The sequence below is a fragment of the Haliotis rubra genome, unplaced genomic scaffold, assembly GCF_003918875.1.
Source record: "Haliotis rubra isolate DU_JTF1 unplaced genomic scaffold, ASM391887v1 Scf47, whole genome shotgun sequence".
Lineage (NCBI taxonomy): Eukaryota > Metazoa > Mollusca > Gastropoda > Lepetellida > Haliotidae > Haliotis > Haliotis rubra.
Genome location: NW_025767157.1, coordinates 727,215 through 738,195, shown reverse-complemented (window position 1 = coordinate 738,195; position 10,981 = coordinate 727,215). Strand labels below are relative to the sequence as shown.

The 10,981-nt window shown below is 39.0% G+C and overlaps 1 protein-coding gene across 1 annotated transcript; it reads right to left on the bottom strand.

Moving 5' to 3' along the window:
- Positions 1 to 309: 309 nt before the first annotated feature.
- Positions 310 to 8,004, bottom strand: LOC124290562 (exportin-4-like). The gene is made up of 4 exons (XM_046727309.1): positions 7,947 to 8,004; positions 4,840 to 4,945; positions 941 to 1,087; positions 310 to 425 (listed from the first exon to the last, which is right to left on the bottom strand). Exons 1-4 carry the CDS (start codon positions 7,995 to 7,997, stop codon positions 310 to 312), a joined length of 420 nt encoding a protein of 139 aa, XP_046583265.1. The 5' UTR covers positions 7,998 to 8,004.
- Positions 8,005 to 10,981: the final 2,977 nt, after the last annotated feature.

Here is a 10,981-nt window from a genome sequence, read left to right as displayed (position 1 = left end):
GATTTTTTAGTTAAGCAGGTAGGTTGTGACAGGCCAGCTGAAAGCGGCTCAAGCGTTTTATCCTGCCACACAATGTTCATACACATTATCATCATCACTGTCACATTATACAGCTGGTTAGTTTTGATTAAACTCAGCAATATATCAAGAAACTTGTGGCCCATAACATGTAAAATGCATATGACCCCAAATACAATGTGGGTGCCTCTCTACGTCTTCTTATCATGACAAGGCCTTGTGTAAAAAGAATGTCTCTCGGATCAATGGGGTTACCATGGTAACATTTCCACTGCTTATAAGCTGGGTAACCTATCGGCAAAGGGCTGTCACAGCCGGGAGTGCCCTTGGTGTCCCGAGGTGCAGCGTTTGAGGGATGACTGCCACTGTCTGAAGGGGATCTGCTCTCTCACACATAACTCTGGAGGCTGGGAGGAAGCATATACAGCCTTAACACTCAAATAGCAAAGCAATCCAATAGCACTGCATCAATACCATAACATGTGTTCTATCACTTCATTCACGTATAATTATGGTTACAATGTATTTGCATATATTGTCTGGCATTACAGGAATGTTGTTTTAGGCCAAATAAAAAAAATGTTGTGGTTCGATTACACTCTAAAATTTAGGGGAGGTAGGTAGGATTTTTTAAAACATTTTATCTTGAAGTAAAAATACATACTAATAACACATTTATTATAATTGTTTTATTCAATCAAGGTTTGGCTATCGTATTAGAGCTTTCTCTATCAGAATGACCGATGTCAAGTAAAACCGGTGCGGGGAAAAACAATGGTATCTAAAAGCTTATTTCATTTAAAGCCACTTAAAAAATTAAATTGGGCAGCACTGAAATCCGAGGCTCAGGTTGGAGTGTCAGGAACCACAACATTTTTTAAGGCCTTACAGTAACTTCCTCTCCATTCTCTACAGTATATACCTGATATTCTTTGTAATGTGTATCCAAGAAGAAAGGATCGGGTGACTCCACATCCTCTGCAGGACAGCAAGCGTCCATTCTCTGGCTTGATCCCTTCCTTAATGGTAGTGGCTGACTGGAACATGCAGTAGTCATTCTTGCTGGTCTCTGCAGGAGGAGCATGTATGGTTGGAAGTGAACACAAAGCTGCTGTATGCTAGTTTTACTATCTAGTTATTTGTGGGACCCTAAAAGCTGATGTAATCAGCCTATCTATCACAGTTGGCTCATTCACACTCTGGTCCAAATGATATGTTGGAGCTAATCCAGATGTCATCACATCTCTGCTGTCAAATCTGCATGTCTAGTCGAAGATGTCATCATCTATACTGTCAAACCCAGCATGTCTAGTCAGATGTCATCATCTATACTGTCAAATCCTGCATGTCTAGTCAGATGTCATCATCTCTGCTCAAACTGTATCAAAGCATGTCTAGTCAGATGTCATCATCTCTACTGTCAAATCCAGCATGTCTAGTCAGATGTCATCATCTCTACTGTCAAATCCCTGCATGTCTAGTCCAGATGTCATCAGCTCTACTGTCAAATCCTACATGTCTAGTCAGATGTCATCATCTCTACTGTCAAATCCAGCATGTCTAGTCAGATGTCATCAGCTCTACTGTCTAAATCTAGCATGTCTAGTCAAATATCATCATCTCTACTGTCAAACCCTGCATGTCTAGTCAGATGTCATCTTCTATACGGTCAAATCTAGGAGCATGTCTAGTCAGTTGTAATCAGCTGGCACTGTCAAAAGCCCTGCATGTCTAGTCAGATGTCATCTTCTATACTGTCAAATCTAGCATGTCTAGTCAGATGTCATCAAGCATGTCTAGTAGATGGCAATCTCGTCTGACAAATCAAAGCATGTCCTAGTCAGATGTCATCATCCTATACTATCCAAATCCAAGCATGTCTAGTCAGATGCCATCATCTCTACTGTCAAATAAAGCATGTCTAGTCAGATGTTATCATCTGCTACTGGTCAAATCCAGCATGTGTCTGGTCAGATGTCATCAGTCTAACCATTGTCTTTCAGATGTCTTGACCTGCATGTCTAGTCAGATGTCATCATCTCTACTGTCAATAAAGCAAATCTAGCATATTAGCTAGTCAGATGTCATCAGCTATGGAGTCATGTCAGCCAATGTCTAATGTCTAATCAGATGTCATCAAAGCTATGCTGTCAATAGCCTGCAGGTCTGGTCAGATGTCATCTTCTCTACTGTCAAATAAAGTCTAGTCATGTCTAATCAGATGTCATCAGCTATATCTTCTGTAGGCAAACCCTGCATGTCTAGTCAGATGTCATCATCTCTACCATCATCATGTCAAATCCAGCATGTCGGAATCAGTCAGATGTCATCAGCTATACTGTCAAATCATTCACTGTCAGAGCCATGTCTAGTCAGATGTCATCATCTCTACTGTCAAACCCGTGCATGTCTAGTCAGATGTCATCAGCTATACTGTCAAACCAAGCATGTCTAGTCAGATGTCATCATCTATACGGTCAAATCCCTGCATGTCTAGTCCAGATGTCATCATCATCTCATATCGTCAAATCCAGCATGTCTAGTCAGATGTAATCAGCTATACTGTCAAACCCATGCATGTCTAATCAGATGTCATCAGCTATGCTATCCAAACCCTGCATGTCTAGTCAGATGTCAATCTATGTCATCTTCTCTGCACTGATGTCAAATAAAGCATGTCTAGTCAGATGTCATCAGCTATGCTGTCAAAGCCCTGCATGTCTAGTCAGATGTAATCATCTATGCTGTATCAAATCCCTGCATGTCTAGTCAGATGTCATCATCTATACTGTCAAATCCAGCATGTCTAGTCAGATGTCATCATCTATGCACTATCCAAATAAAGCAATGTCTAGTCAGATGTCATCATCTCTGCTGTCAAATCCAGCATGTCTAGTCAGATGTCATCATCTCTCTGTCAAACCCAGCATGTCTAGTCAGATGTCATCATCTATACTGTCAAACCCTGCATGTCTAGTCAGGATGCCATCATCTCTGCTATCAAGAGCCCTCCAGCATGTCTAGTCAGATGTCATCATCTACACTGTCAAATCCAGCATGTCTAGTCAGATGTCATCATCTCTACTGTCAAACCCTGCATGTCTAGTCAGATGTCATCATCTCTCCTGTCAAATCCAGCATGTCTAGTCAGATGTCATCAGCTATACTGTCAAACCCTGCATGTCTAGTCCGGGATGTCATCAGCTATACTGTCAAACCCAGCATGTCTAGTCGAGATGTCATCATCTACATTATCTTGAAATTTTCAAGGTACTAAAATTTCGAGGTTTTGAGACTCCAGAGCTTCGAGGGTGATATAAATTTACCGAGGGTTTGGGGGCCTAAAAATAAATATTTTAGACAATTTTAATTTCAGGTTTAATAGAAGCAGTGGCCAGAAACATATGGCGTACTGGACCAATATCACTGAGCTATCGGCAAAACTCTAGTAGCTCAGTGATAACTGCACTTGCGAATCTGTTATAACTACCCGGTATACCAGTCCATGGCAGAAATAATAGAAATGAAAACAACTCTTTGATCCTTTGTTTGTGATAAATGACCCATAACTGAAACACTCTGTCGGCGAGTCCAAACATGGCGCATTTTTTTCTCAAAGCGATATTGTTCTTTTAACAACTAACTATAAGCATGTATGCATGGGTCTCTGCTGAAACTATGTTGTTGTTAGAAAGCTGACAAGTTGACCTCTTTAAGCTAAACTGACCAACTGCACAGATGCCTTACAGCTCAGGATGTTTGTGTAAAACAAGCCCCTTAAAGGCGTTGCATTCATCAAACCTGGCATAGCCGGATGCAGTCCTTTTGGCCAGAGAGTGACAGAAGTGTCTCTACGACTTGCATTTCTGTTGTTTGTTTATTTCAGGGCCGTTCAGGGTCACTGAGCGTTAGGAATTAGTTAGTAGACAGGCATTACAGAGTTACTGCATGTCAGGAAGTCATTGGTTGCCAGCAGTTGAAATGCTTATCGATAGGAAATCCAACCCAAAGGTTTGAAGTTCGGAAAAATTCATGGATATAATATTTTCGAGGTTGCGTTTCCAACCTCGAAAACCTCGAAAATTAGACACCTCGAAAATCTCTCGGTATACCGTCAAATCCAGCATGTCTAGTCAGATGTCATCATCTCTATTGTCAAACCCTGCATGTCTAGTCAGATGTCATCAGCTATACGGTCAGAATGAGCATGTCTAGTCAGATGTCATCAGCTATACGGTCAACTCCAGCATGTCTAGTCAGATGTCAGATTTTAATTTGCATTTTACCACCATTAGAAATATTTTCAACAATGATGAGAGACCAATGATAATCATTATCATTTGAAAGTGATTTCCTAAGCATTATTGATTGATTGAGTTTAGTTTTACGTCGCAATCAGCAATATTTCAGCTATATGCCGATGGTCTGAATATAATCAAGTCTGGACAGAAAATCCAGTGATCAACAGCATGAGCATCAATCTACAAAATTGGGATACGATGACATGTGTCAACCAAGTCATCGAGCCTGACCACCAGATCCTGTTAGTCACCTCTTACGATAAGCATGGGTTACTGACGATCAATTCTAACCCGGATCTTTATGGGTCTTCCTGAGCATTAACACACACTTACATCATATACACATGATTTATATGATCTAACAGTTTCTCTTTTTACAACATTCAGCCCATTTTAAATGTTAGTGCTCACATGAACATTAATCATTGGATGCACATTATTGATCATGTTGGTGAGTATATCAGTGCGTGATGGTATAGATTCTCATGATCACGTGATATTCCAGTATCAGTCACCTCACCTAAAATGTATCTACAAATGCTGTATGGCAGTTTCCGCTTGCGGAAATCCAAGATGACTCTCTCGGCAGCTTGCCTCTGTTCTGGAGTCACTATGTTAGGCGCAGCCTGTAAACACAGACACAGACAGGTGCACATCCTGTACTTTAATCTAGGGACCACTAAAATCATAACTGTTAAACATAGGAATTATAACAAGGAACTTTCTGGTATGATATTTACCATGAATTCTGAGCAACGATCATAATTGTTAGAATAATGTAAAGCAATAATTCAGACAAGAACAAGGAAATTTTTTTGCCCCAGGGACGAACATTATCAAAGTAGACTCTGTCAAAGTCTACTGTCAAGCTTTATTCCTACTTAAATACTAATTCCTATAGGTTTTCCATTTTGGAAACCAAAAAATCGCATCTTTAAAGTGATGCATGCGGAAAGTTCCTGACTGCTAACAGCAAGTTTGCAAGAAAACTGTCAAACCTAACAGTGGTCTCTTGTGGAAGAGATATGAACTTAGGCATATTACGTATAAAACTGCATCAACATGAAACCAAATTAGCTGCAATGGAACAATAAACTCTGAACATGATTAAATGAGTGAGTCTAGTTTTACGCCGCACTCAGCAATATTCCAGCTATATGGCGGGGAACATGATTAAAACAAACCATAACCATGAAAAAGGCCATAATATAACTGTCCAACTGAATGCTTTCATAGTTGAACAAGGATGAGGATGAATGAAGGTCTAAGTTTACAATGTTTCAAACTCGTAAGAACTGTGTGTAAAAGTATCCAGACTGGTCACCATTGCTGTGTATCTGCAGCACCTGACTGAACTTAAAGAACATGTACCTGCACATTTGATGTCCTCTAAATATCATGCATGTTCATATGCAAGGTGAATTTGAGATGGTGTTTAAGTAGCATACCTATTTAAAGGTCACATGCAACGTAAAACACAACTTTGCAGATTCTGATACCTTTCGGTATGGACTTACCGAAACAAAGCGTCAAAAATGCAAATTCAACTTATAAAGTTGAAAAATAACGCGATGAAAAAAAACGCGCGAAATCGGAGTTCAAACGTTTCACAAATTTTCCCCAGACTTTTCTGGGGAATACGGGTTTCAACAGCTGGGCTGCGCTCATAGCACGTGCGCAGTGAAATAGGTTCGCGCAACTAGAAAGCGGGCTGTCTGGTGAATACTCGGTGAAGGCTTTGGTGTGAGCTATTTTCATAATGTTTTGTTGATATCTCACAGGCGCGAGCTTTTTATATGTTATGACAGTAAATAAACTGTTTATATAATTTCATTTGTCTATTTCACCACACGTTCTTTTTTTATTGACACCTGTGTGTCTGCCTGCTGACTGCTAATGACAATATTCAATACACAACTGCAATCACTGACCACATGCAATTTGAACTTAACACCAATCAGGCTATACACCATAAACAAAACGCATTGATTTATGGCCCGAGTTCGGTCTCTGTCACATTATGTAATTACACAGACAGGCAGGTGTGATACTTGAACACATGACATGTTATGATGTCTGTTGATTGCAAAATGTAATACACAAAAAATGAGCATGTATTTACAAAACCCAACATCTCTATACATACAGACACAATGAGCCGTGAAGACGGCATCTGCTAATGAACGTTAGACTTGAGTGCACACCCACCCGCTTTGACTGGGTTCGGTATCCCGGCTGCTTCGTTTCGAGGGAGGTAAACCCAAGTACAAAATATTGCACTTTTGATTTGCGATTATACGCTTATAATTTTGTTTATTTGTTTTTTCATAATCAGCAATGCATATTATATGTCATGAAGAAGTGATAATTGTGTTTTAATTATGTTTGATTTTTTGGTTGCATGTGACCTTTAACATTTAACATAACCCAATAATATTTACATCACATCAAACTTCACATTTTACTTTTCAAAATATGAATCCTATATATAGATTATAATCAAATAACAAACCTAACAATCATAAATAAAATTCTAATGCCAAATACATCAGCTCATACACTGAGCTAAATATTCTGCAAATATAAGTAACACCTGTCAAGAGCTTGACATCTTGACAGGTCATGTGACTATTATCTACCGCACTGTAGCAATTCCTGTTAGTCATTTCTCATGAATAATTTGTTTAATAGTTAATTGTGATAAATATTGTATAGTACACATTTAAAGCACAGTGCCTTTATTTTTGCACATTGAGCATGAAAAGAATCGAGCCTTGTTATTATTCTTGCATAAGGAAGAAATGAAGATTATCTCTTGCGTCTATCAAACAATATCCTGTCAACACGTTCCATACAGTACCAGTAAATGTTCCTTTGACAGTTAACAATTTTAGGTGTCATTGTGTTACAAAACTTCTGACTTTGGACATGTTGAAATATGTTTCCTGAAAAGTTGGTGATTTCCTAACATAGAATAAACACTGACATAAAAACCAAATTAAAAACATGCATAAGATTAAAGGATGGTAAGTTTTACGGTGATAAGAGTCTCATGACACTGTGTCTTAAGGCACAATAATAAAAATGCTATTATTGCACTTGTTCATTTATATTGTTCATACGATACCAGCTATTAACGTGCATAAGCAACAATAAAATGTTCATTGTCAGTGTATTCGCAGTTCTAGATACAATTTTATACCCCAGCTGGATTCACGTAATAACCTAATTGGCACATTTGACTGAAAACACAAAATTACTGAATTACGCGTAACAGGAATGTAACGTAAACTTTTGTTTACTTTCAAAAGGTAGTTCAAAAGTATCATTGTAGTCCAGCAGTCGGGTTAAAATATATTAAGAATAAAGGAAAATATGTACGAAAAAAACCCGTTTGAATAAATTAAAACGACCTGAACACACAAGACGGTTTATTCTGAGGTAATAATTCACCTGTGTGTCACAGTGAAATGATTTCAATGACAACAGGTGCGAGCAAAAACGTTTCTTACAAGATTGTATTGAACATAGACCCAGGGCTCGTTTACCGGAGGTATATAACATGGCTGTAATGATTAATAGAAAGTGTTTAGTTTTCTGTAATTATGACTGATGTCTCAGACTCACCAACACAGCTTGTGAGGCCTGCTCTAGTTCATGCATCACATGGTCCGCCATCACTGTTTCTTCGTTACTCCGCCATTCAACCGGAAGTGTGAAGTATTAAACGAACTCCATACAGCGTGTTGCCACCACGATTAAGTGGTAAGATATGGATGCGCTTTCTCTTGGCTAAATCCCGAGCTTCTGTTAAAAGTCGATGGATATTTTGAGTTTGGTTTTACAACACAATTATATTCCCAAATATCATAAAATATACACGAAGAAATAATTCAGTAGAGAAAACATCCACAAGGGTAACTAACGCCTATCCCAACATCGTTATGAGTTTAGTGATAATGAGAGCTGATGATATTTTTTTTTAATAAATATCGTTTTAGTGTCCTCATCGGTGTAAACAGAGAGAGACCATATGATATGATATGATATGACATGATCATCTATTATATGGTCTCTGGTGTAAATCTAGAGGACAAATCAAATTACAAGCTCTTATTCACATAAAATTTAATATCAACCCTGATAATAGTTGATGCCACCATATACCATACGTTTAATCTGTCTCTGGGTAAACTATGATATTATAGTTAATACTTTATCTACAGGTTGATCACTGGATTGGCTGGATTGGCTGGTCCAGACTCGATTATTTAGAGACCGCCACCATATAGCTAGAATATTACTGTGTGCGGTGTAAAACTAAACCCATTCACTCACTTTATCTACAGACACGTTAAACGTATCTTACAGTACTAATATTATCGAAAAGAAAATGAATAGATAAAATTACCCGACATTGCAGTATTTTTATGACACCAGCTGTTATTACCGACAGCACAATTGTGTCGACAGTGCAAGCATATTCCAGAGGCCGTATTTAAAACAGACATACTCAGTGAGACATGTATTTTATATCCTAAACACAAACCTGGGCGCGTCCCTCGTCCCAATACATTGAAGTCAATGACTTTTACGCCGCTTTTAGCAATATTCCAGCAATATCACGGCAGGGGACTCCATCACGTGTTTTATGTTTTAAATAAGATTAATATAGATATGTTGTATTCAGGTCTCAAGTAAATCGCAGGTGCATTCTTTTTATTTTGATTTACTCAGTATTTTCCATTGCTGTTGAGAAGTCGAGACATCAATATACGATTAGCTCTTTCTTCATCGCAGGCATCGTCAGTTTACCTCAACAGCGGAACTGATAACAACACTGCAGTAAACATAAATTTCGTACTACTTTAAACAAGCCAAACATTGTATTCTTTAAGATTAACAGGCAAGATATATTAACGATACAGCAAGAAATATGTCTAGGAGTATGGGGAATCAGAGAGAATGTTACTGTAGTTGGTAGTACGACAATGGTGTATTCTTTTTGTTGATCTCCTTTGCGTATGGACTGACTGGCTGACTCACTCACTCGTATGGACTGACTCACTCACTCACTCGTATGGACCGACCGACTGACTGACTGACTACCTCCTATACGACCTATATGAAAGTATACAGAATTTGAATATATATGTGACATAATTAAATAAGTAAAGACAATGTTGCCTTGATAAATCATTTTTGTAAACTTTTGAGTGCTGTTGTTGGAATGTCTTCAGCGATTACAGGGACACCCCCGCGATCTGAAACTTCGAAAATGGCAAGTGTGCCTATAGTGCACTATGGCGAGGTATGTCCATGGCAGTATTCCACAGAAGGGGAGTAACCGACCAGCCATTACACGCAATACCTGGGATCATCGGGTGCAATGTGTGAAAGCCTGTCTCAGAGTCTACCGCCGAAATACAGCTGAAGTATTGATACGTGATACGTCATTATCGTCAACAATTATTTAAGCAGCTATTTTTGTAAATGCTTAAAATATTAATCTAGTACACATTCCATTTTATCAGAGAAATTATTATATACTACCTTCTAACAACTACTACCAATTTATGGATGAAACAAGTAATTAAGACCAAGCCCGTGACCAAGATCAATCGATCTGAAACTGAGGGAAGCGCCTGTACAATATTCACCTTCTCAACCGTGAAATAAATCTACGCGGTCGCACCAGATCATCAATGGTCTAAATGCCAGTGATAGGGACAGAAACTGAAACCAAATATACTTATTATGTATCTCCGTCACATGAGGCGTATCCCGTCACTGTTTAATGTCACTAAAAGTTTACTAGAGACAATATACATTGTTACATATTTGGGATTACACTTTCACAGTAAAGTTCAGATTCTGGTACTTTTGTTAGGTTAAGTCCCATGTGGGATTCGAACCCACACTCTCAGAGTCAGGCACCTAATCGCCATCTAACCCTCTCAGCCGCCAGGGCTTCCACAAAAATAGAAGTCAGTCTGCTGGTAGTCTAGATCACGGACTTTGTGTACCCCCCAACAAATGTTAATTAGCAAGGCTCGTACGGCCGAAAGCCAATTACGCAGATCGATGTTCATGCTGTTGATCACTGGATTGTCTGGTCCAGACTCGATCATTTACAGACCGCCACCACATAGCTGGAATATTGTTGTCTACGGCGTAAAACTAAACTCACTCACTACGGCCGAAAGCTATGAATACTCAATGCCATTTAGAAAGTGGTCAAATGTAACATGTTATATTTGGGATTACACTTTCATAGTAAAGTAATAATATACATTGTTGTTGGTTGTTTAAGGCTTGTCGATTTCGGACCAGACAATACAGTGAGTGATATTATGCACAATGTTCCACACCCAAGGGACACGGTCATACCCATTTAGCCACGTCACCAGCCGCATCTCCCGATCTATCTTGTTGTCTCTTGGGTGTCTGGAGACATGCTATAACGCGGTTCCCCACAGTAAACGCTTGTAGTCAATGAATGAATGAATGAATGAGGTGAGGTGAAATGGGGTTTACGTCGTGTTTAGGAATATTTTGCTCATGACGACGTGCATGCGTGTGTATGTGTGGCTGCTTGTACTAAATTGTAGCCCAGACTTCAGCTGGTTTCATAGTGCGCACACAGCTCACAAAGATAAGCA